The sequence below is a fragment of the Aspergillus pseudodeflectus genome (assembly GCF_044049435.1).
Source record: "Aspergillus pseudodeflectus strain CBS 756.74 chromosome Unknown BJX68scaffold_10, whole genome shotgun sequence".
NCBI classification, from domain to species: domain Eukaryota; kingdom Fungi; phylum Ascomycota; class Eurotiomycetes; order Eurotiales; family Aspergillaceae; genus Aspergillus; species Aspergillus pseudodeflectus.
In genome coordinates, this window is record NW_027263786.1 from 45,006 (window position 1) to 70,389 (window position 25,384).

General features: G+C 50.9%; 7 protein-coding genes across 7 annotated transcripts; 2 read left to right on the top strand and 5 right to left on the bottom strand.

The window, feature by feature from the left end:
• Positions 1-517: 517 nt before the first annotated feature.
• Positions 518-6,949, top strand: stt4 (1-phosphatidylinositol 4-kinase STT4; the record flags this gene model as incomplete). Its single annotated transcript, XM_071047583.1, has 10 exons — positions 518-525; positions 573-759; positions 809-1,690; positions 1,724-3,508; positions 3,560-3,668; positions 3,728-4,181; positions 4,231-4,858; positions 4,924-5,121; positions 5,177-5,464; positions 5,515-6,949. 10 exons carry the CDS (start codon positions 518-520, stop codon positions 6,811-6,813), a joined length of 5,838 nt encoding a protein of 1,945 aa, XP_070901685.1. The 3' UTR covers positions 6,814-6,949.
• Position 6,950: 1 nt separating this feature from the next.
• BJX68DRAFT_274063 (sugar porter family MFS transporter) lies at positions 6,951-9,190 on the top strand (the record flags this gene model as incomplete). Its single annotated transcript, XM_071047584.1, has 7 exons — positions 6,951-7,384; positions 7,436-7,637; positions 7,686-7,740; positions 7,788-7,833; positions 7,882-8,260; positions 8,315-8,588; positions 8,725-9,190. The coding sequence occupies exons 1-7, from the start codon at positions 7,076-7,078 to the stop codon at positions 9,188-9,190; spliced, it is 1,731 nt and encodes a 576-aa protein (XP_070901686.1). The 5' UTR covers positions 6,951-7,075.
• Positions 9,191-11,102: 1,912 nt separating this feature from the next.
• BJX68DRAFT_231273 (uncharacterized protein) lies at positions 11,103-13,232 on the bottom strand. The gene has a single exon (XM_071039321.1). The coding sequence runs from the start codon at positions 12,633-12,635 to the stop codon at positions 11,772-11,774; it is 864 nt and encodes a 287-aa protein (XP_070901687.1). The 5' UTR covers positions 12,636-13,232; the 3' UTR covers positions 11,103-11,771.
• Positions 13,233-13,670: 438 nt separating this feature from the next.
• BJX68DRAFT_253690 (putative YT521-B-like splicing factor) lies at positions 13,671-15,723 on the bottom strand (the record flags this gene model as incomplete). The annotated part of the gene is made up of 4 exons (XM_071042755.1): positions 13,671-14,194; positions 14,269-14,817; positions 14,895-15,548; positions 15,606-15,723. 4 exons carry the CDS (start codon positions 15,721-15,723, stop codon positions 13,671-13,673), a joined length of 1,845 nt encoding a protein of 614 aa, XP_070901688.1.
• A 69-nt stretch (positions 15,724-15,792) lies between these two features.
• On the bottom strand, positions 15,793-16,926 carry BJX68DRAFT_231286 (uncharacterized protein). The gene is made up of 2 exons (XM_071039322.1): positions 16,904-16,926; positions 15,793-16,829 (listed from the first exon to the last, which is right to left on the bottom strand). Exon 2 carries the CDS (start codon positions 16,324-16,326, stop codon positions 15,964-15,966), a length of 363 nt encoding a protein of 120 aa, XP_070901689.1. The 5' UTR covers positions 16,327-16,829; positions 16,904-16,926; the 3' UTR covers positions 15,793-15,963.
• Positions 16,927-18,984: 2,058 nt separating this feature from the next.
• On the bottom strand, positions 18,985-19,502 carry BJX68DRAFT_20064 (uncharacterized protein). Its single transcript, XM_071037553.1, has one exon. It carries the CDS (start codon positions 19,405-19,407, stop codon positions 19,057-19,059), a length of 351 nt encoding a protein of 116 aa, XP_070901690.1. The 5' UTR covers positions 19,408-19,502; the 3' UTR covers positions 18,985-19,056.
• Positions 19,503-20,913: 1,411 nt separating this feature from the next.
• On the bottom strand, positions 20,914-24,735 carry BJX68DRAFT_20074 (putative ARF GTPase activator (Csx2)). The gene is made up of 5 exons (XM_071037555.1): positions 24,578-24,735; positions 24,401-24,531; positions 22,686-24,351; positions 22,548-22,638; positions 20,914-22,495 (listed from the first exon to the last, which is right to left on the bottom strand). Exons 1-5 carry the CDS (start codon positions 24,639-24,641, stop codon positions 21,127-21,129), a joined length of 3,321 nt encoding a protein of 1,106 aa, XP_070901691.1. The 5' UTR covers positions 24,642-24,735; the 3' UTR covers positions 20,914-21,126.
• Positions 24,736-25,384: the final 649 nt, after the last annotated feature.

A 25,384-nucleotide genomic window follows, 5' to 3' on the forward strand; every position in this document is an offset into this window, starting at 1 on the left:
ATGGCCTGTTTTTGCTATAGTCGACCGACCAGGAGGATTCGCGAATAGACCACGGAAATAGAAATGATTCTGTTGGAGCTAGCATTATAGACACTAAATCTTGATCCAGCATTTCAACCTCTTCGTAACTTTATTTCATGGTTAGTTATCAATTTCCCTTCCTCAAGTTCCAACTGTGACGTAGTCCGCAGGTTCCTCACAGGGGCGCTGTTCGTTGACCTGCGTTGACGAAAGATCCAAGAGGCGGGAGAATAACAACAACAGCAACGATAATTATGTATAGCCTTTGAGAGATCTTGTCTGTTTAAGATTGAGCTCGATCTCACATGTTCATCTACCACTGAGATGCAACAGGAGTCGGGGCTTGATATCTTATTCTCCTGACCGAGGACCTAGGCCGTGAACGCCCCACGTGGATCTCACACCAGCATATCAGTCTGGAATTCCTCCTCAATCAAACTTTAAGGGGTGCCAAGATACCCAACTTGAACCACTTCATCGATACGGCACCTACATCATGGACGAGTGTGTGATCCAGCTTACATTATTTCATGTTGCTGACCGATAAATAGATTCAGTCCAAGGATTCGGACATCCGCCTTGGAGAAACTCGCGAAGTTGGCTGTAGATGCGCCGGAGAACAATGGCGACTTGGAGATCAATCAGCTTACTCGCCAATGCCAACATCTATCAAAGCAGTCAAATGGCTTGCTCAATGGGGTTTTAAACAATCAGTGTCCGGTGTCCCGGGTGCCTATGGTTCGTCCCTGATTCTCCGCACTAGCAGAGCACGACTGACCTTTTGCAGGATATTCGAGAGCTCAGCGTTCTCGTCGCGCTATGCAAAGCCGCCCCTTCGGTTGCCAAAGTCGAGCATGCATCACGGTTGATTTCGCAATTGTCGCAATACCTCCCGGAATCCCATGGCCAGCTCTTCCGCCCATCGCCGTTCTTGCACGATATCAAACCGTCCCCGTGGGAAGCACTCTCCTATAACCTCACATTTGCTCTTCTGAGCCTGGGGACCAAACACATCTCGTTGCGCGACGACGCTCTCAGTGCGATCAACGAATACCTCTCCAACTGTGTCGAGGCTATAGATATCCTGATATCTACTCACAGAGCTAGCTCGGGAGAGAGCACGCTGGGTACTGCCCACGAGTCGGTCAATATATTGGCTATTGGCGTCTCGATCGTTGGATTTCTCGAGGCAGCGGCGAAATTCAGCTCGTTTTGGTCTGCCAAGGAGAAATTGCGCATGGTTGATAGCCTGCGGCCAATACTTTCAGAGAACTTTATGGTGGCTATTGAGACCGCTTCGTCTACGGTGCGCAGTGCGAGTACCTTGGACGGAACGCTCCGCAATTGGAGGAGGTACGCGCGCCGTTATACCAACGACGGGCGTCCGCTAGGAGCAATGCTTTTACAAGAAGGTTATATGCGTTTCATCAAATCATGCGTCACCTCTCTTATTGGAGCGCAGCACATGTCAGATGACGAACTCTTGGACGACTATGTGGATGGCGTAGGTATCGCAAGAAGCCATGATGAGGCTGAAATTGCCCTTGTTGATCGCTTGACCGGAATCATCGCCGAAGAGATTCAACTTGTCGAGGACGGCTCCGATTACTTGCAAGTTGGCTCACCCTGGCAGCAACGGATTGCCTTTTCAGTCAAGTCTCTAGCCCTAGTAGGCTATCTTAATTGCATTATTCTCAGCCAGGATACAACAAATACCGACGAGTTCCTGTCATGGCTGGAGGACACACTTGTGGACCCAAATCAGATGTCCTCGGTCGAACTTGCGACGGTCACGTTAAAGTGTATAACAATTGTTTCGAGAATGTCCATCAACAGTGCATCCCATGGAACCCGTTCGCTCCTTCGATTCATCGTCGAGGGTGGAATACCTGCAGGAAGCATAGGCTCGGTTGCTGCGCGATGCCTGTCACGGGTTCTCGGTGTTCTCTCCCAGGACTCTATCATCACAACTCTCTATTCCTTGGGAAATGTCCTAAGCCCTGGATCTGGTACCGACAAATCGTACCCAGGGCAGCCCATTGGAGAGCCGACTGCACTTACGTCCACCCCATTTCAACAAGCCAAGGACGATAGCATACCCTCTCTTGCAGTCAGTGAGACGGAGGACAATACGCCATATCGAAGCGTAGTCCATGCTATCGTCACGATTGCAGCGAGTTGTCATGATGAACAGATTAGCGCGCTAGCGCAGTCGATGCTGCTACAAAAAATAGGAAAGCTGAATACTATGGTGGATGCCTGTATAATCAAGGAGGCAGCAGCACTCTCTCTGACTACTGGCCAAGCTGAATTTCACCTGCTGCTCAAGTTCTATGACCGTGTCTTCCGAGACGGCATCGCCAAAGGGTATAGCAATGTTGTGAAAGCAGTCCTGAGCGCCATGGCATTCCTCTCGGTCTCTCTACAAAGGGAATCCCCTCTGTACAGGCTTTACTTGGTCCATCTGTTGGAAAGCATCGTGAACAAAGGAGATGCAACAGACATTGAGTATGAAAGACACAAGGATATTACCTTTGCACCAGAAGATATCAGCCCACTTTTGAAACCGTTGGCATTGTTAGTCTCCTCTGAAGGGGGCTCCAAGACTCTTGGAGATTTACTGTACTATGATCAGGACGTGTCTACTCTTTTCCGCGATGCCTGGTTCAACATTGCAGTCCATGGAATCTCACTCGGCTCAGTCGTTGGACGGAATCACCTGGCAGAGTTGCGCCTGCTTGCCAAATATTCTCCCACCCTTGTTTCCGAAGACCGCATGGATTCGGTCGAGAGCGATGTAGAGCTCAATACGGTTCTCAGACGTGGCTCGGGGCCTCAACGCCTCGTAGAGCAAAAGAGGATTTTGATCAACGAAATACCCCACCGAGAATCTGAGATTAAGCGTTTGAGTTATTGCAAGGTCGTTTTCCTCAACGCTGCGCTACTGGTTGAGAATCTTCGTGCATTCTCAGGAAGCTGCACCAAGTCATTGAGTTACTTTCGAGATCCCGCCCTGGCTGCTAGCGAGATGGCCAGTTGTATGACTGCTATCACGGAAAAGGTCGTTGACTGTTACCTTGCCTTTACTCTCTCTGGAAGGCATGAGAGATTTTCGGTTCCTTATCTATCAGAAGAATTGGCGGGATTCTTCGTGGCCTGCTGCCACCGCATAGAAAGAGTTCAGAAAGTGGCCATCCTCTGCGCGAATCGGATTATACAAGAATGCCCATCAGCTCTCTGCGAGAAACACTCTCTATTCGCTCTGCTTGAACTTTTAACGGTTGTGTGGAATTCTTGTCTCGAAGAAGAGCTCGATGAATTTGAATGGAAACCTTCATTCACTTCTCCTATAGGCATTGTCAAGGTTGATCTGCCCGATAGCTATGGCTTCAGAAGGAAAACTCTAGACTCACTAGCGGAACGAGCAAGGGCTTGGGTGATGGCAGCCATGGAAATTGCTCCTCTCGATATCAAGGGTCTGCTTCAGGTATGCATCTTAAACAGCTTTTTCTGGAGGTATCAGGCTGATTGGAAGTAGACATATCTGTCCGCGTCGAATGATAGCGCCGCAAACGGGGATATCTCAATGGGTCGTTCGTTTGCGCTCGAAATGGGATCTCTTATCCCGCAAAGCGATCACCGACTAGGTAGCCCCAAGGCTTTTCTCCATCATGTCAGAGCACTTCTAACGTCAAAACTTGATTAGGGTCCATTGAAAGCTACGGGGCGCCCAAGATCAATATTGCATCGGACTTTATCGCCCAACATACTACCCGTCAAATTTATCGTCGCGCCGACGATGATCATACATCAGCTCTGTCATTGCATGAATCGAGCAAGAGAGTGGAGAGCCTGCTACTAAACATTGACAAGGCCATCAGATCCGGAACTCATGTCACTCTGCCAGAGGTACGCGATGCCTTGCAGCGCGCTGCGAGTCTACTCTGCAGCAGAAACGCACCCCATACCGCCATCTCTCACCATTTGGTCTCTTTACCCTTTCGAATCTTTACTAGAGAGTCTATCAATATCGGTGTGTCCCTTTGGCTGGGTGTGATCCATGAGAATCCGAAGTTGGAGCCCAGAATCCTATTCGAGGTGGTCGAAGAATGGGAAAGCACAATTCTACGTCGACAGGGGCTATTTAATCCTTCGTTCAAGTAAGTAACTTGCAACCGATCGTTTCTATTCGAAATTGACGAGTGCCAGTCATGTCGACCCAATGTATGCCAAGATCGAGCTTCTACCAACCGACAAGGATCTCATGCTTCAACAACAACGGTCAGCGCAGAATATCCTTGCGCCACACTTGAAGATCATCCAGTTCTTTGAAAGCCATTTCAACGCAGTCAGACTTGGCAACGTTCAAACCCAACGTCTATTTTGCCGTTTTGTTGATCGTACGACGGCCGGCCTTTTGTTCGCTAGCAATCATCCTCTAGCACGAGAACTGCATTTCCGCATTGTTTCGTTCTGTCTGAGAGTCCTCAGGCATTGCACCTCACTTGATAATGTCACGCTGTGGAGGCTCAAGCATCAGATACTATCTGCAGCTCTAAGCTGGTTCAATGAAGCCCCTCGGTGGTCATTTGGAGGCAATCGGCTACAACTGAAAGCCGAAGACAAGATACTAAGCGACGTTATAGCTGCCCTGAACAAAGTATCTCATGTGGGCTGCAACACCCGGTGGCCATACACATCTTTACAGGCGAAACAGGACCTTCTTCAGGTTCTTTTAGAAAACGAGAGATCTCGTCTCAAGGTCTGGCTGTTCCCACTGGAACCCGATCGGAAACACAGTGCATCCCAATCCCCTCTCAGCAAGCATCTCACAGAGGTAAGTTTCGGGAAGTCTTGCTCGACCGAGACGAAGCTCTAACTTTTTTTTTTTTTTTTTGGTAGGAGAATATGCTACGGATCGCTTGGGCAGAGAGTCCAGGGTTAGCTATCCAACTTTCGACTCGGTTCTCGTCTGGAAAGCTTAGCAATGACGTTCGAAAGCTACTCCTCAGCTTTCCTGAAAAGGCCATCAATGAGCCTAGCAGCCTTGAGATTCTGTTTGGCTCTGCGCTGCCGGCCGATGTTTCTTCTCAGTTAAAGGTTGGTTTACGAGTCCACCCGCACTTTTCTGGTCATCGCTAACTGTTTTCTCAAGTATTTGCTCTACTGGGCTCCTGTCAATCCCATTGAAGCATTGACCTATTTCTTGCCCGCATATGGCAACCACCCATTCATTTTGCAATATGCGATGAAGGCTTTGGAAAGCCATTCCCTTGACGTCCGGTTTTATTTTGTTCCACAATTGGTGCAAGCTCTCCGATACGATGCTCTTGGCTACGTCGAGCGGTATATCTTAGAGACTGCAAAACAGTCCCAGCTGTTTTCGCATCAAGTGATATGGAACATGAAGGCTAATTCTTACAAAGACGAGGATTCTCAAGTGGTAAGTAAACACTTTTCCATTTGCGGTTGCACTGGCTGACTTGATATCAGCCGGACCCTCTTAAGCCGACTTTGGATCGCTTCATGGATACCTTGGTTACGAGCTTCAGCGACGACGAGCGCGACTTTTACCAACGGGAATTCTCATTTTTCAACGAAATCACCGGCATTTCGGGGAAGCTCCGCCCATACATCAAAAAGAGCAAGCCGGAAAAGAAGGAAAAGATTGAAGAAGAGCTCCGCAAAATCAAGGTCGAGGTTGGCGTATATCTTCCAAGTAACCCTGACGGTGTCGTGGTTGGGATCGATCGCAAATCTGGAAAGCCTCTACAGAGTCACGCAAAGGCGCCTTACATGGCAACTTTTAGGATCCAAAAGACTCGTACCCGCTACGATGACGATGATGCGACCAATGGCATGAACCATACCCGCTACGATAACGAGCTAATCAAGTCATCGCAAAACCGCCACTCCAACTCGCATCAAGAAACTTACGAGGTCTGGCAGTCGGCCATTTTCAAGGTTGGTGATGACTGCCGCCAAGACATGTTGGCATTGCAGATGATTGCTGCGTTTCGGAGTATTTTCTCCAGCATCGGCCTTGATGTGTGGGTGTTTCCGTACCGGGTGACTTCCACGGCGCCTGGGTGTGGCGTCATTGATGTTCTGCCCAATTCAATTTCCCGGGATATGCTCGGCCGTGAAGCCGTCAATGGACTGTACGATTATTTCGTCAGCAAGTACGGTGGAGAGGATTCAATTCAATACCAGGAAGCCCGGACCAACTTTGTCAAGAGTATGGCGGCGTATTCCGTCATCTCCTACCTGTTGCAGTTCAAGGACCGACATAACGGTAACATCATGCTTGACGATGCTGGCCATATCATTCATATCGACTTTGGATTTTGTTTCGATATCGCACCTGGTGGTGTGCGCTTCGAGCGCGCCCCTTTCAAGCTCACATCGGAGATGGTAGCTGTGATGAGCGGCACCCCGCACTCGCACGGCGGCAACCACGGGAGCTCGAGCGGCGGAATCTTACCCGGAGGGTCTCATAACCCGACTCAGACGCAGGCATATCGCTGGTTTGAGTCACTGGTCGTCAAGGCATTCCTCGCGTCTCGACCGTATTGCACCAAGCTAACCCACATTGTATCCTTGATGCTGGACAGTGGGCTGCCATGCTTCAAGCCGGAGACACTCAAGCACTTCCGTGACCGGTTTGTGCTGGACAAGAATGAGAGGGAGGCGGCAGAGTATATGCGCGAGCTGACTCGCAAGTCCTACATGAGCATGTCTACCAAGGGATACGATCAGTTCCAGCTCTTTACGAACGGCATCCCCTACTAGAAAGAGTGGAAATAGTTTTAGAATCAGAATGGATAAAATTGCCGAGAACGGCATCCCTGGAACTCATTTTGACGTCACGACTTGGACTCGTGCTGCAACAGCCAGTGTACAAACCACAACCACGAATCAACACGAGAGCACACGTATTGGCCTCCGTCATCGCAGGCACACACGCCCGCCTCTTCAAAAATGACATAAATACTTTTTGGTGAAATCTCCTGCTGTGGATTGTAGTTGTAGAAAATAATAACCATCATCGAGAATGAAGCGACTCTCAGCCTATCTCCCTCACAACCGGTTCGATGCGGAGCAAAGCCGCACCAGCCATTCCTCGGATCTAACCGATCGAGAGAAACAGCATGGCTACACCGACTCTCCCGTCCCTTTTGTGACCTGGCGGTCTCTGGCACTGGGAGCCTTTGTCTCTATCGGTGGACTCATCTTTGGTTACGACACTGGCCAGATTTCGGGGTTCCTAGAGATGGAGAACTTTCAGCGGCGGTTTGGCCAGCTTCAGGATGACGGATCGTATAAGTTTAGCAACGTGAGGTCTGGCTTGATCGTTGCTATGGTATGCAAACTGTCTTGGCTATGCATCATTCCGATTCTTATACTGTTATAGTTGTCTATCGGTACTCTTCTGGGAGCCCTAATGGCCGGTCCGTTGGCAGACCGCATTGGCCGCAAATGGTCCATCTCGTTCTGGTGCATTATCCTTCATGTTGGGCTTATAATTCAAATCTCCTCGCCTCATCCCAAATGGTACCAGTTCATGATGGGTCGTTTTGTTACGGGTTTCGGTGTCGGCGCGTGCTCACTCTTGGGTAAGCCCAAAATTCACCACCACAACTGCGTGAGCTAACGTTCAAAAGTGCCATTGTACCAGGGTGAGACGTCCCCAAGGCAGATCCGTGGTGCCATGGTCTGGTGAGTCAAGTCGCAGACGTATTTATTCCCCACCTGACAGCAACCAGTTCATATCAATTATTCGTTACACTTGGTATCTTCGTTGCATACTGCGTTGGTCTATCCTCCCTCTGGCAAGGACATGGCTGATCCTTTTGGTAGATAAACTTCGGAACAGAAAGCATGAGCAGCTCTGCTTCATGGCGTATCACACTCGGAATCACATTCCTCTGGGGTTTGCTCCTCGGTATTGGAATCATATTCTTCCCAGAAAGCCCCCGATACGATTACCGCCATGGGCGTATCGACAAGGCCAAAAGCACCATGGCAAAGCTTTATGGCGTGCCTCAGACACACCGAGTCGTCGTTCAAGAATTGGCGGAGATTAAAGACCAGCTAGAGGCCGAGGGCGCGGCCAAGCGAGGCATCCATGGGCTCATTGAGATGTTCCAGGGGCCTCGCATGCGGTACCGAATCATTCTAGGCGTTACCCTTCAGGCTCTTCAACAGCTGACTGGCGCAAACTACTTCTTTTATTACGGTACGTGTCGCGGAAAGCCCTGAGTCGGATAGATATACTCATAAACATGCCTAGGCACCGTCATTTTCCGCGGGGCCGGAATCAGCAATTCATTTGTCACTCAAATGATTCTTGGTGGCGTTAATTTTGGTACGACATTTGGCGGTCTGTACATCGTCGAGCACTTTGGCCGGCGCAAGTCCCTCATCACAGGCGGAATATGGATGTTTTGCTGTTTCATGGTATTTGCGAGCATTGGACACTTCTCTCTAAATATTGATGATCCCCCTGCTACTCCAGGGGCTGGAAAGGCGATGGTAGTCTTTGCATGCTTGTTCATCACCGGTTCGTCGACCCCTCCCCGGCCCACCACGCCCCAGGAACCAACCCCTCTATACTCCATGAAACCAGAAGCTCACGTATCAAGGATTTGCAACCACATGGGGCCCGATGATATGGGCGCTAATAGCTGAAATTTATCCAAGTTTTTACTCCCTGATCAACATATTTGGTTGGATGCTGACCTTCTTTTCAGCTAGATACCGTGCAAAGGGAATGGCGCTGGCTACAGCCTCGAACTGGCTGTGGAACTTCCTTCTAAGCTTCTTCACCCCCTTTATTACCGGGGCCATTGACTTTGCATATGGCTACGTGTTCGCGGGCTGCCTCTTCGTCGCGGTCCTGGTGGTATACTTCTTCGTGCTCGAAGGCAAAGGCAAAACGCTCGAAGAGATAGACATGATGTACGTCATGCATGTACCGCCCTGGGAAAGCAGCAAATGGGTTCCACCTCCTCCAGAAGAGCGTGTTACAACGGCGAATGTACTGGATCAGAGGGCAGCGAGGAATATGGCGGATGAGGAGGAGCAGGGTAAGCGGGGACAGTATGGGCCGGGACATCAGCATATTGATCAGGATGGAGCTGGCCCGTCAGTATCAGGAACAGTGTAACTGTATGGAGTGTACATTCGTGTGGTTGTTCTGTCTATACCAGTGAGTTTCGCGATGCCTAACCCTAACAAGCTGTCTAGAATGGGCATCTAGGGTTTTCGGGGGCGATTGTCTGCCATCGGCTTTAGAAAGGTCTGATGCTATGCGGATATGTATTATACTTGTATATTTTCTCTTCGATGAATTCATTGTTCTTCTATATCTCGCCTTCATTGTCCTCCCATAGATGGGAATGGCCAGCCGTGAGGATGTCGTGAGGTGGGCCTGAGAACCCGTGCACTGCTGGGTCCTGTCCGATTTAGTCCAAGTCTGACAACACTCAGACTCTCAGCCTTGCTACACCTCACCTTGTCAGCACCTTTCGCTCTTGGGGGCGATCAATATCAGGCATGACTTGCAGCACCCTCACATGATGTCCCGCAATGGCTTTCCTGGCAATTGACAAATGGGGTTTCTCTCGGTGGAAAGAAAAACACTGGGCACATTCGCCCCTGGGGACCCATCCTGAGCCATACCACCCTGCATTTTCGGCTCGGCTATCATTGGTACTGGACCTTGATGAACTCACTTTCTTGGGCACTGCTGAGCGGTACTCGGATATCTTTCTTGCTCGGGGGTTTATGTCACGTACGACTATACCTGCCAATCGATAACATTGATCTCCAGCAAAAACAGTCTGGAGGACGGTTCTCTTTCTTTCCCTTGGATTTCTTGTGTCAACCACAGCTTTTGGAAGGGGTAGCTTCATTTGAGAAAGGCCATCTAATCTCCTGTTCACTTCTTTGCTTCTCTGTCTTTTTCGAAAAATATATCTCTCCAACTTTAGCCCATTGGGCAGTGGGTTTTACCTTCCCTCGCTCTCTCTAACCTACACGCTTATCTTGTCATATCCTGCCTCGCTTAGGCACTCTCTGCCGATATCCGGCTCATCACGCCTTAGAGGCCGCTCTACTTACGAACGACACAAAGATTCTGCTTGGATATAGCAAGATGCGTTGTTTCAGTACTTCAAGTGACGATTGAGCAGCTGTCCCACATGAGCAGCAGGGTGACTGACAAGAAACCAGGCCCGATATACACCATATCTTGCTTATGAATGCGAGTTCTTTGTCCGGTATAGAACTGATGGTTTCGATAGACTTGCCTTCTGCGGAATACAAGCTGATTTGCTCAAGCCTTTGAATTTGCCCATGTAATCAAGGCAACAGATATAATTATGTACACAAGTCCAACCATATCTGGCCTTTTCTTTCAAAATTGGCTAACGCGGCTCCCCCAGCTGAGCAATATACTATGCTTCAGATATAATGGCAGCCCAGATCGATTGTGGGATACCCAAGGACAACGGCCTCTACTAGAAAGTCTGCGAAACCCCTTACATACCACAATCTAATCGTATTTCTCTCACTTGCGCCTCATTATTCCTTCACTCTTACTTGATATTGGCTTCATGATGTTCCCACTTCTCCTCATATTGACCCTTTTCTATCTGCACCTTTGTCCTTATTCTCTCTACTAGTACCACCTGCCGCGTTTCGTTGATGGGCAATCGATAATAATTTAGGACCATGGCGTTCTATGCTAGCAATCCCCAAATTCGGGAGCGCTCCGGTATATACCCCTAATGTTCCAGCATTCCGGGGCTAGGTCACTGCGATGCAATGAGACCCACACATCTACCTCTAAAGTGAATAGCCTATATGCCCCTCTGAAGGAATCGCAGGCTCGCACGCGTTGCGACGGGTTGATGCGCCTCACAGAAGGAAGAGCTGAGACGGGGCCTTCTTAATTGGAATGAGTTAACTATACTGCCTGTCTCTATGAATCTTAGTTCTCTGAAGTCATAAGGATTAAGAAAGGGATGTATGTTAACGAGACTGTATGATTTCTGCGCGTCCGGCTCAGAAACCTAGCCCTAAGGTGTCCACTCATATCACTTCATTAGTAAAGACGCCTAGAAACTCAGTCTACACAACCTGCGCTCGAACATCTATTTAGGGTTTTGTAGTGGCAACAGATATCGTTCGCTCGCAAAGCAATACCATGCAAATATGTATTATGTTCACTTATTTCCAGCTAGCTTTGGCCCATATTGATGAGAACCATATTCATGAAGGAAAAAATACCACAGCAGAACCCATCCCTGACCGATCTGGTTGGCAATTTGGTGGGATGAAAAGCAAGAACCCATTCCATAAACGACCGACATCATCATCATCATCAGCGCCAACCAAGCCCAGTAGATCAATAGATAAAACACAAAGGTGAAGGAAAGCAATATGCCTGTCATGCGTGACTTGTTTCTTCTGTCCAGCAGCAATATTTGTTACAAGTCGGAGATATAGATAGCGAGTAAAATCAAAGTAGAGTCATCACAAAGGGATCGGTGGAAAGAAAAACGCACGCGCTGGGAAAGAAATGGAGTTTCCCAGCTCGAAAAGTCATAAATAGTAAGGCGAACAGTTGAGTTCGCGTCGTACTGCATGATGGCATGGAAAAAGACGCCATCTGCTATGTTTGGGATTCATCGAGGAAAGCAGCGGGCATTCGGTGAACGCGCTTGAATATCATGGCAGGATGACTAATCCATAAAATCACCCCTGAGAATCTTCTCCTGGAAGAAATCGGGCTTATTATCCTGTTTAGGTTGCTTGGGCATCTCCTTGACGGGCGGCTCCATGGACGCAATGGATGCTGCGCGTCGATGGTGCCCCTGGCCCTGGCTCTGGCCCTGACCCTGCAAGGACTGGGCGGAGCCCGGAGAGATAGGACCGCGTTCGGCCCTTGTCCGAAGAGCTTCAGACCAGTTGAAACCCTCGCCTATTGGTCGCCGAGACGTGTCAGATCTATTGTTCTGGGGGAAACCTTTATTTGTACTTGCAGATAAAGATAATGATGGTCCTGAATAGCCAGTATTGGCCAGGAAGCCGGCGGACGATGCAGTCCGGCGCTTCCCTGCCGCTGGCGATGGTGGTGACACGGGAGGAGAAAGGTGATATCTACCATTGCCAATGCTTCCACCGCGCGCGTCTCGCAGAGCCTGCGCGCCAAAGGAGAGACGGCGAGCAAAGGGCGATCGAGGCATGCCGCTGCCGCCGGGAGGGGAATTCTCAAGATCCTCTGCGACGGCTTCCTCGGTGTTGCCTGGGCTGCTGGACCCCACTGAGCTGGAGATGCTGCTCTGCCGGAAGTTGCGGCTGCCAAATGGCAGGGGTTGGGTTGGCGAGCCGGAGAGGCCCAGGGTTGTGATGGAGAGCCGGCGCCTGTGGTTCGATTGAGCATTGGCCATTGCGCTTGCCATGGAGCCGCCGGTCGCAGGGTTATTCAGGCTCTGGCTTCCTGGCTTGTTCTCGGGGAAGGAAAGTCCTGAGGCTATGGATGCTCGACGCTGGCGCGAGGAGGTGGGCGGGACTGAGATGGGAGGGGTTGAACTGTGGTTTGACATGATGACTGAAGGAGAAAGGAGAAATGACTGAATTGCTTGAGTAGACAAAGAGATAGAGATACTGATGCTAGGCCCAGGTCGGTTGGTTCAAGAGGGCATCAAGAATCGACGTCGACCCAGGCAGTGAGTTTTGGGATTCGAGGGGTAGAGAGAAATGGTCGGAATTGAAAGCAGGGAGTTTGTGTGGTGAGGTCAAGAGTAGCTGGGTCAGTGGGCGGCAGTTAGCTGGATTGACTTGGTTAGGTGCGTGGCGTGATGTGACACAGAATGTCAATCAATACAAGGGTAAGGGAGGGGGAATGCAGGAGCGGGGGAGGGTGCTGATCAGAGAACAAAGGGAGTTGAAATGAGACACGACGGGGGAGGCGAATTGAGATAATAGGCTATGGATGAGTGATACTTAGGAAAGTGATTGGCTTACGGTAGCTTCTGTCCCAGGGGATCAGGAGCTCGGGAGCTCCGGACCAGCAGATGAGGAATCAGGATGGATCAAGTTGAATGGAGCGAGCTGAGAGATGAGAATTAGAGAAAAATGGTTTATTGAAGAAGAGAAGAGGACAGACGAGAGCAGCAGCACCAAGAGGGGGTGAGGTAACGTTGAATGAAAGCTAGAGTCACGGACTTTTTACCCCACAAAAGAAGCGTGAAGATCAGAGCTGACCGTGGGCCAGAACGGGGCTAGTCTTGGTTGAGTTGGGCTGGAGCTACCAAAGTACGTCAGGACATGTTCATTTCGTCCACTCGCCGCGCAGACCAAGCATCGACTGCTCCAAGCCGGCAGACCGACATTATGGATTCTTCTATCCGGATCTATACCTCATATGCTGTATATATCTCGTGTGCTATGTACATTTGTTGCGCTGCTGCGCCCGTCTATATTCCCTTTTTTAGGCCGTATTCGTGTTCGTGGTCTTCGTTTTATACCGTTCATTTCTTGTCGTGTTTCAAAGAAAATGCAACGCTGGTAAGTGGTAAATTCGTGTGCGTGTGGTGGAGTGTGGTGTGTTTATGGCGTGTATGTAATATGATGGAACATCATCCCGACGCTTCGGGATGAAAAAGAAGCACCAGCTTCTCTCCAACGGAGAACTCTAGCTCAGTGCCGTCGCGGGCGATTTTGACTTCGCGATTCGCATTCCACGGGTTGCGTAATCCCCGCGTGCGGTGAAAGGGGACCCTTTCGGTGGAGAGCCACCGGATCCGAAACGGCTTCCCGATTAGCTGAAGCTCAGCGGTAGGAGGAGCCTGTTGCCGTTGATCTTCCGGTGCAAGGTATGTGCCCTTTTGCTGCCGCGGGTTTCCTTCCTCGTCCTCCGATGTGTCTGCTTCCCAAAATATTGTCCCTCGCGCGACGTCGTTTATGATGCGCCCATTTGGTGCGGAGGATGACGCGGGTGTCGGTATCACGTCTGGGCTGTCGGCTTCATTGGAGGAATTATGATCCGGGCGTGGCGGCATCTCGAGGGTCAGGCTTTCGTCCTCTTTGATCGTTGACATCATGCGGGCATATCCGTAGTATTCGCCCGACTTATTCGCCGAGAAGATCAGGTAGACGTTGTCTGCGTTCTATAATTATCGACGATTGAGTTAGCTTCCCGACTGCTTTTTCAGCTTTGCTGATACCTTTCCGGACCACTCACCTCGAACGCCCTGTTTAGGTTCTCCTCGTTGTGGGTCTGCGTAGCCCAGATGCCGCTCTGCCGACTGATCCCTAGATCCTCAACCGTTAAGCTTTTTAGAATAAAGTACCGATTGGGCACCCGCGTGGAGTATGACCCTTCCCGCCCCTCGTCCTCTGTGGTGGTTGTTTTGCTCAAATCCTCCGCCTCTCTCATTGACGGCGAGTCCGGCAGCCCCGTAAATTCGCTGTGTACTCCCGGCGACATCAGGCCCCGACGTACTCGACAAACGAGTCGCGCCCCCCGGAGCCTAGTGTCATGAAACCGGGACAGTGCCCTCAGACAAGCTTCTTCTGATTTATAGTTGACGAATGCGCAGTTGCTTCTTGAGATGAGAAAGACGCTCTCCAAGTCCCTTGTGGCATCCTGTGAAAAGTGATCTTTGAGTTCCACAATGTTCGTCCCGGGAGCGAGATTGCCCACCCAAAGAGCGTTGCCAGACTGTTTTGGTTTTCTCGGCGGTCCTTTGGACGTCGTTGACTTTGATGGGCGCGATGCGGAATCTAAAAATCACAGTTTGAATTAGTAAACCCGCTATCATCAACTTAACAGTCCGGGTAGTATGTTTTACACAACTTACCAGCCGAGGGACCCTGGGTTGTACCTGACCTCATATGTGTCGATCCGTCAACTATCGTTAGTCTCTTCGGATTCTCCCATTCACGATCCTCATGCCCTTTGGGCGTGCTCGAGTGCGATTGGCTACGCGGTTGGTGGGGGATGATCGAGGGTCTTGAGTGATGCCCCTGCGCCACGGGGTACATATTTGGGTGAAAGTAACCTTGTCCGTATGCATCAATTTGGTTCGAAGTAGATGCGGGCTGAGTGGGTGAGAATCCAGACCCATCAGGGAGCTGGGACCCCTGTTGCTGCTGTTGTTGTTGTTGCTGCTGTTGTTGTTGCGGCTGTTGCTGCATATATGGCACGTACATATGGGGATACGGAGCGTTGTAAATCATATTTGGGTTCGCCGGTGCCGTGGGAAACGACTGATACGGAGGCACGCCGTACACGAAGCCGGGATTTGCGGGGACTGGTACAAACTGTTGCTGTTGCATAGCTTGGTGGTCGAATCGAGTCGGGTCGGACGGGTAATTGGACAGTGCAGATGCCATATTTCCCATACTCAGGACCGATGGCGACGGTCCATAATTTCTAACGGGCGGCATGTAACTGTGCTCTGGGTAGTGTTGCACATTTTGAGATCGGGATGATGGACGAAAAGACGCCGGCCCTATATCTGCGGTTTAGCACTGCTATGCTATGTTAGCAACAGGAAGAGAGAACATACTGGAGACCCCGAGTGCCCCGCCAGAGTCGTTGACATTCTCTGGCTCCGGCGGTGCCTTGCTTTTCCCCTTGGCCTCTCGAGCTGGTTTTGGTCGGTCTGGGGGAGTACCGCCTTCCATCGATTGAGGCCTATGACTGCTCGAAATCGATAGAACGTGCAGGCGATCTAGATATGATGGTGTGTGTTCCCAACAGCCCCGCCGAAATCCTTTGTGTGTGTAAGCGACAGACAGCAATTGCCCACGAAAGCCTACACACCTTGTCAAAAACTGCCCTTGACAATATCACTCCTTATTGAATGCAATCAAGCCTGACTATAAAGATGGAAGGAAGCTTTTTTAGGCCATGTTAGTCCTGAGTCAATAGAGACGAGAATAAAAAGGTTGTTCAAGCGTGCATGTGGTGGTGTGCGCGTGCCAGAAGGCGGAACATGAACCCGGGGAAAGAGGCAACTCAAATTTGGCCTGGGAATGAAGCTGATGTTGTAGCAACGGCAACTTCTCTCGACAAAGCCTGCTTTGACCTTGATTGCCTCGATATCCTGCGGGAGATGGGAGGGGGGTTGAGGAAGTAAAGGAACAGGGGTTGAGGATATAGAGCACATATTGAAAGACTCGCACAAATTGAAGTGTAAGGTGTGAAAAAGAAGTGGAGAACGAAAAGAAAACACAGGGGGACATCAATGGGCTAGTTGGGTGTGAATTGCTCGCAAGGAGGGGCATGACTGCTGCTGATGTGGCTAGAGAAGCCACGGAACAGAGCCAAGGGAGAAGAGACAGACACGAAATAAGGAAGAAAATCCCCGTGAGTTCGCGGGCCTTCTAGCCATCCACTCTGGGTATAGTATTAGAGTCACATCTGGCAGAACGAGCCGGAGCCTCTGGGACCAGCAACTCGGAACCCGCGAGCTGCTTGGCCCTGTTGGTTCACTTGCTGAAACTTGGCCGTCAATGATGGCTCAGAGAAGCTCCAGAATAGGCACCTGCAGGAGTGGTGCTGTCCGAATATGGAAGACGGGGAAAAGCGCCATAACTGCTTGGGAATAAGAAAGCCCCTATAACCAAGGACAGAGCAAGAGAGTCGGGGGTTGTGTGGGTGCGTGACAAGGATAGAATGAAGGAAAATTTTAGCCAGAAATGGGGAGGGGGAGGGGGAGGGAAAAAGAAAAACAATGTACTCACCTCTGTCTACTAGGAACGAACATGAAAACAAGCAAGCGGATAAACTAAGTAGTAGTAAATCAATCCTCTGCCCTGCGCAGGATTTACCAAGGATCAGTAGTATGCCGTAGTGACTTACAGGACAAGCGGCGTGTGTGGTCTAGTTACAGTTCGACGAGTTCAAGCGGCCAAGAGCTCGAAATCAATCTCATACCGAGCGAGCGTCGCTTCCGAGTAAGTGCAGGAGGGTATGGAGGTTGAAAAGGGCCTGTCGTCGACTCGTCGGACTTTGCAGGCCCAGGCAGCGCGGCGGACTGATTCGTCGAGAGGTCAATGGCTGGCAAAACAAGCCCTGTGCATCCGGAGTGGATAAGGCTGGAGGGACTGCCGCGGATAGTGAAACCCAGAGGACAGTGGTATTAATAACGGACCTTGTTAGGAGGAGGAGGAGCTCTGGAGCTGATGTACCCCAGTGATGGGGCTGGTCCCGTGGTGGCGCACAGAAGACAGCAGATGCGAAGAAACACGCAGATGCCAGACAGAGTCTTCTGATCGGTGTTTGCGATCTCGTTCTCCTTTTTTTTTTGTGGCTGTGACCCGTTCCTGGATGGAGAAGGCTCATCCACACCCGACAGCTTTAAAAGAAGATCGGGGGCCCCGTTTTCAGACAAGGATTCGTCTGCAACGGTCCAACCACTGCTCACATGCAGCGGTAGTCAATGCCCATGAGAGGATCGACAGCGCTGGATCGACGGTGTTACAGAGGATTTGGAGCCTGGTATAGATACCGTATACCTCGCTAGCAACAATCGAAGACGACCGATAATGGTGAAGCGCAACGCAACTATTTGACGGCGAAATAGTCTGCTGCATGGAATATTCCTGAAGAGTTTCGATCACCCCCAAAAAAGTGACGCAGGCGCGAAACACTCAAAACACAGACGGAACGGCCCTGAAGCGCGGCTTTATTATTACGCCTACGTCCGGGTCTGATAGGCGCTCTTGTCCTGAATAATGCAGCGAAAAATTGGCAACATAGATGACTGGATCGTAGGGGCGTGATTGGGTACCACGAAGTGCGCGGTCTGGCCTGGTTCGCTCCACGCGCCATCTTTTGACAGATTATTTAAGAGAGGAGATTTGAGAAGTGGGCCACTAAGGGAAGACAATGGAAGATCGGGACTACCGAGCCATAGGAACAGTACTCGCTGTGGCTCATGAGGGCACACGACGGTGGCAATCTGCGAGCAATGCGTTCGGGAGGACGTGGAGCCATGTTGTACGCAATCAGGAACGGAGATTAGGACTGTGGCGAGTTCGGGTGGCCATCACTTAGGCATCTCTATATTGATACTGTGTCCGATCTGGCCGATGGCAAAGAATGATTTGGTATCTTGAGCGGCGATGCCTGCCCCCTTCGTGTTCCTTTTTACGATATCGGATGTCCAGAGAAGCTGCACGTGTCCATCAGCCTCAATCCTGCTGCAAAACTCAATTTCATAACAGGTGGAATTAATAAAATGAAAAAAATAATTCACTGAAGGGGAAGGCTAACCAAGATTGAAGGGACAAAGCTAACCATGGAGCTCGCCGGGTGGATACTGGATACTGCCACAGAAATCCCCGGTAGTAGTATAAGCAGAACGGAAGCAGAACGATATATGGATGATACGAGCGTCTTCCAGAATCTGTGTCTTATTAGTGCGCATTATTCTCCCTGCCTGCGGAAGCGAACCGAAGAGGAAGTCGAGCAGAACGGTTCCATCTCCCCAGGCGCTCTGAGACGCAGTGCAATCATCCAAGAACGCCATTTCGGGGAATAGAAAGTGGGGTAGCATGATGACGGTCTGGACTCCTGCTTGTTGCACCTCACACCGCCGGCGATGGCCAAACGAGGCATCGCAAGAAGAGGTCCTTTCAGATCATAGCATGTGGCAATCGTCAGAATAGAAATGACCGCAGATGAGGTAGGACAGAGAACGAATGAATGGGTGTGGAAAAAGAGAATCCGATCAAAGATGGACACTGTTGGCGGCAGGGGTCGTCTGCTAGGGCTGGTTGATCTCCATCGATCAATCTGGCCACAGCCTGGCGTGCGACTTGAAGCATCTGATCCTCGTCCACTGCCGCCATTGGTGGGTTGAAGGCGATAAGTCAGTCGTCTGCCGTTGCAGAAAAGTAAATAAGCTCGGAAGATTGGGCACAAAATGGATTGAGGTGATGGAGACCGCTCCGGACTCTGATTTGTGGCCTCGGTATGAGATGCCAGCCAATCAAAGCAGAATTTACCACTTAGGCCTCATCCTGTCCCAATGGGGAAATTCTAGCTCCCCGCTGCCGGCGGTGGCCAATGGCAATACTCCACAAGCCCACTGCTACTGCTGCCGGTGGGCCGTTCTTAGCTGAGGGTGCCGCTGCACTCCATACAGAAGAAACTTTTTCTCCAATGTTTCTCCCCACTGCTATGGGGTTACGTAGTCGTACGGTGAGACAGTTCCCGAGAACACGGCACTGCAGGCACGCCGCACGCAGCGTCATCATTGAGATGAAAATGAGACTGACTTGAACTGAGATTTCCGTTTCCCTTCGTGAGGAGCGCGGGCCAGCTGTAAGCTGCGCCACAAGGTGGGATGTTGCATGCATTTCTGCAAGACTCGAGTCGTGTGTGGATTGTCCTTCAGCCACCGTGGGCAGAGTCGTTTCATCTCCCTCACAGGCGCGGATATACTCCCAGAGAAGAGCAAGGTCTGTACTTTGGGAGTCCACGGTACTTACGGAGGATATGACTCCGTACTACAGGATGGTCTGTGTAACTTGACTTTCCAGCTCCGTCATGCTCAACAATCTGCTGCCCTGTCCCTTCAGTTGTAATGGGTTCTTTATCCGCACCTGGCCTCTGACTTGTCTTACTACTAGAGTTCGGAGTATATTTACAACCCATGCACTTCTCAATCAAAGGTTCCTATTCTATTTCTTCCCCCAATGTATGTCAATTACTCTTCAAATCTTCACTCCATCAGTGATCAGTGGAGCGCGCCATGACTACGGAGTACTCTGGCGTGTGCTCCAGCGGAATTTGCCACACATCTGGGGACTCGAAAGAGGCATCTCATTAATCACACCCCAAGCCACTGAGGTTACTGGCGGACTGGAATGGGTAGGATCATCTCATCCGCGCTGCGCTGGCCACCTGCCACCAGACGCCGCGTCAACAGTTCTCACCAAGATCAGTTGATCATGGCTCATGAAGTGTGCCTCAAAAATGAGCAGTGCCGCAGCGAGCGCCACATCCATTCTTCTCTCTGTTCTTTGGGTATACTCATGACGTCACCACTGAGGCTCTCTCAAACTTCCGAACTTTGGCTGTTGACGTCATCGACTGGCGTTGATATTCCGTCCCCTTCCAGACCTTATTCCTTTACCCTAAAAGCACCTGGAGCAGTCAAGTCGTGATTGGCGGGTTCACCCGCTGTACCTTTGCTAAACCAAAGTCCCCCACCGCTTCCTTTTGCCCCGTCGAGAGCCGAGATGGCGGCAGAGATTTCGCCAAGGGCCTGGGACACTTGCGTCTTAGGGAACATGCAACTGCGAGCGATTGCAAGCGAGGCCGAGATCCCAGGTTATTACCATCAAAATATCAGCCCATTTCTCCTCTTTTTGCGAGTCAGCCTCGAGATCAAAGTAGAGCAGGCATCTAGCCGACGAGACATCCATGGTACCGCTCCTGCGGTAGCCGAATCTGCTGTGCGGGTCCAGCCGGCATGTCTTCCGAGTCGAGGGTTCTTTGACCGCGGCAGTTCATCCCAGACCTGCCCTCCAAAGGATTCTCCAGACCTCCAACGAGCTCCCGGGGGTTCCCGCGTCTCCCGGTGCAAAATAGGACGATATGGCACCGCCATCAGCCGCAGAGTCTCTCGAAAAATATATCCGGCTTGACTCCGCAAGACGACAATGCTGAGAAATCAGGCAGAAAGTCCTTTCTACACCGGATCGCGATACAATATAACTGACAGTGAGAAAACGTGGAACAGAATAAATATGTATGCGCTATATGCAGGTTAAGCAAGCCCAAGCCGTGACCGCCATTCGTTCATTATTATCAACTCGTCAATTGTCTGCACTTGTAAGTTCAAAACGCTTCGCAACCCCTATGAATAACACAGAATAAAGATACGCTGGGGAATCCTTCCTCATTAACAATGATCATGTCCGACCGAATCCTCAATAAGTATAACCAATGTATAGATAGAATGTCAAAAGACCCAATCCGCCAAACCGATACAAAGACAAGGGACGTGAATTATTTCATGAGTGAATATAAGTAACAAGGGGGGGGGAGTGGTGTTAAAAGGAGGGTTGGGATCACCGGTCAATCCCTAACGAGGCAACCTTGCCCGCAAACCTAGCACCAGCGCTTCCTCTCTTGTGCAGCTTCTCGCGCTCCCTGCTGTCCAATGTGCTAGGCGTGTGTTCACTGCTCGCCCCTGGTCCGCGGATAGCCGGCAGAGAACCCAGCGTATCAGGCGGGGACGCAGCAGGAGCAGGAGCACTGAAATTAGACAGTCGCGCGGTTCGCTGGTTGAGATATAACTGAGCAGCTGGTGAAAGAGGAATCGGCGGCGGCTGGGAAGGGATTTCGGCACCGTTCTGGACCAAAAGTTCAGCGACCGGGAACGGAATTGCCTTGACAGAGGTGCTGGGCCGTGAGGAGATACTCGAGGGTGTTGACCCCGGTGCGGCTGGGTCTGCTGCTGCCAGGGCGAGGAAGACGGCGTGTGTGCTGCGTGAGCGATCGGCAATGTTCACGTTGGCGCGGAGGGCTATGCCGTAGAGGACACCCTGGATATCATTCCTCTTGATTGAAGCAAGCAAAGTCTCGTCTGGGGTGGGGAATCGTGACAGAGGAGATGGTAATGACTGGACGAATGCTCGGTCAGCGTATTTGGCCGTGATGAATCTCAATCGTTGTTCTCGAGTTGACGAGGCTATTGGCTTCTGAGACTGATCCAGGGTTGCCTCCCAAACCATGTTGCTGACGCGGTTCCCGACCTGCAGGAGGATCTCGACAATGTCGTTGGAGAAAGAGTGGACATCTAGCGTCAGAGACCGAATCTTGGAAATGTGCGTTCCCAGGGATCGGTGGATGCCACTGCACTCGATACACAGCACGATCCCTAAATTGATAGAGACCCATTCGACCTTTGATGTCGAGTTACAGTCCGCGCACCAGTTGTTGCCTTGATCCGCGTCTCGCACTGCTTGCAGTAGCTTGGACGGGTTATCCTCATAGCCTTGGCTGTCATTTCGAACATAGCTCGGTCGTGCACCAACAGTGGTGCGTCGGGTCACATTGCTTGCGGCAGATGAGTGGGAGTGGTGGGAAACCGAGGAACTCTTCCCGGTAAGGACGGAGCCAATATCACGCCTGATGGATGGAATATCCGCCTCAGACGACGTTGGCGGCGGTGGGTACATGCTAGTACGTCCCTCAACGGCGCTCTGTAACGCGTTGTTAATTGCGCGAATCCAGTTGCCCATGTCGTCCTCCGAGGTGGCTTGATATATGCGCTTGAATTGAGGCGTGATGACCTCGAAGCAGAAGCGTCTTTCGGCGTTGCGGGCTTCGCGTACTGAGGCCATCCGCAGATCGATAGGTTCCATGTGAAGGTCAAGCTTTTGCTTCCAGTTGCTATACTCTGAGAGCTTTCCCTGGTCTAGGACAATCCAGAATCTATAGCGCGTCAGCCACTCTGCAATCCAGGAATCTTGGAGCAAAAACGCACTTGTGCCACGCCTGCTTATTGATGCCCTTGGGATCAATATGAGAGCCGGGCCGTGATAAAGCCCAGAGAAGGCCCTCTTTTCTTTGTTGGCCTGTGGCGGTTAGTTTATTATCACTGGTTTGGAATAGTGCTACATACTACTCGAATTCACGGCCGAGTTGACAGATGTTGGAGCAGGATTCGTCGACGTAGCAACCTGGGTGGATGTGGACGAATTGTTGCTGGTAACACTCCTCAATTGTGATCCCGTACTGTCGGCACGGCCCAGATCTCCCTCTGACTTTTGATTCCCGCCACTACTACTACCAACAAGGGTTGACGCCGCACTCGAAGTAGTCAAAGCGTCAGGCTCGAGGTAGGTATTGCTGCTCTTTTCCAGCGCCCTTCGTTTCTCCTCCCGTTCAGTTCTTTGGAATTGGAATTCTTTGTCTGCCTGGCTAACCTCATGAATGAGGGCGTCCAGCTGTGGGACCATATCATCCACGTTTTTCGCCGCTGCCAGAAAGGTCTTTGCTTGTGTGTCAGCAAATCTTGTGAGATGGGAGAGAACCTCTTGTTCTTTGCGGCCACCATGAAGATCTTGCATAAATGAAGAGTAATCGAACCGTTTCAGTTCAAAGTTGCGTCGTTTCGCCTGATACTTGCTGTCACTCTCGGCTCGTTTCTTCTCCTTGAGAGAGTCCTGTCGCTGTCCTAGGTAGCGACCGACGTAGGCGTAATAATCCCGACTCTCTTCTTCAAACTCCTTCTTCTTTGCCTCGGCTTGTTTGATGTCATTAGTATAGAGCTTGAGCAGTGGCTCAATGACCAGTCTTTGAAGTTGTAGAGCATTTAGCCGTTCATAATTCAGTATCTGCCGTGAAATCTTCTCAAAGTAGTGGTCCAAGGCTGGTTGAATCGCATTCGAGTTTGACGTAGACGCTTCGCCAAGAGCGCAGAGAAAGGCTTCCACAGCCTCATTGCAGACCATTTGGGCCTGGTATGCAGCCTCTGCTTTTTTTAATACTTTTTTGATCTTGGAGCGCATGTTGCCCGTCTTTTGTTCCAGCGCTTTCATCGTGGCACGGAATAACGGGCCATCCTCGACCACACTCATGTCTTCACCCGGCCGCGAATGAGGCAGGTCAACTTTGACGGGTGCCGGGGCAGATACCGTCACAGATGTATCGATAGCCTCCGGCGGCGTTCCTGGAATGACAACTTGGGTGTTTGGTGTCGCATCTGCTTCGCTAGAATGCGATAGCACTGACTGTGAAGAAGGAACGCGGTTGCGAACAGGGATATGAACTTCAAGGTTCGGCGAGGAGATTTGCGGGCTTGGGAGCGAGCGAGCAGTATTTTGCACCCAAAACGCAAAATAAGCGAGCGTGTTTAGTCGATTCGCCCTTTGGTCGTAGTCTAAAAAGCTGCAGCTGTTCCTCCAGCCCCCGCCTTTATCTTCAGGGCCCTTTGGAGGCTTCCACCTCCAGTTCCAATCAAATTGTACCGATGGACTGCCTCCAGTTGAAAAGTCTCCCACCAGCTGAACATTAGAGTTATTTTGCAGGTTCGGGTTTGCGTGAAATTCTCTGGTGACCAGATTATCAAGCTCTTTCGGATTCGGCGCGTGCGCGAATGTGAGTCCGGTCAAAACAGTGTCGGCCAACTCGGGTAAAGATGTCGAAACACCATTGAGTGTGGAATTCGTGACATTGCCGGTTTGCGTTTGTCTGAGGATGAAGGTGAATTTGAAGTTGAGCTCGTCATCGTTTGTCAGGCGCAGGAGGAATGTAGGTGCAGGGGAGGAGGGAGGCGATTCCGGGTCCTGTATGGTCAGCAAACAGCTAAGAAACACTATCCAACATTTGACCTACCTGTATATACTCGATCGGGCTGTCATCGCCGAGATCGCGCTTTGCATTGTAGCGTGTCGCGGGAAAGGCATTGGGAATGAGATTCAAAAGGACGCGGCGAGAATTTGATACCGTCACGGATGCGATCGTTACTGAAACAGTAAGTCAAGTGCGTCAAATCAAATGCCAGAGACTCACGTTTGTTCTGGTCCTTGAAGTACAGGTTCCCCGAGTCATCCAGGCGGCTTCCGACAATCCCCATGGTAGAAATGCTGAAGCTGCCAAACGACTGCTCGAAATATCAAAGCCGGAGAAGGAACCGGGGCAGGTAAAGGTGACCATCGGCGAGCTTGCGCACCTTTGGATCGGGAGGATAGACCGGAATGGCAGTCGACACGGATTGCGAGCAGCTGCCACCCAACTCAGAAATGAGCGAGTGGCCCGTAATGGTCAAAGCAAGGGCAGGTCGCTGCGAATAACGATCGACGGGGATGTGAAAAGGCAGGCGGAGAGGAGGGTCGGTCGAGATAAAACGAACAGAGTGGGGAAGATGGAGCCACACGCCCGGTATTTCAGCGCTTGACCCCCTCGATAAATCGACGACTGGACCTTGGTTCTAGAGACGATCGATTTCAGACTCGGACGAGAGGAGTGAGGTCGAAGAAAGCAGGCGGTTAGGAGGCTGGTCAAGGATCGGAAAGAGGCTCCACGGCCCGGAGAGGAAAGCAGGCAAATTACCGGTTGGTCGGCGAGAAGGCAGTCGGCAGAGCGCGGTGCCTTTGGTGATAGGGAGTGAAAGGTTGTAGGTGGCAAGCAGAGAAGAGGGAGTTGAGATCGACCTGGAGGGGGCTGAGTGATTGAAACTGTCGAACTACCCCTCGATCGAGATACCTGAAGCGGGATAGATTGCTCTCTTAGCGCCATGGATGATTCAGGTATTTTTCCGATGCGATCTCATGATGACAGTCCAATTGGCATGTTACAACTGTATTCTGGATATTACAA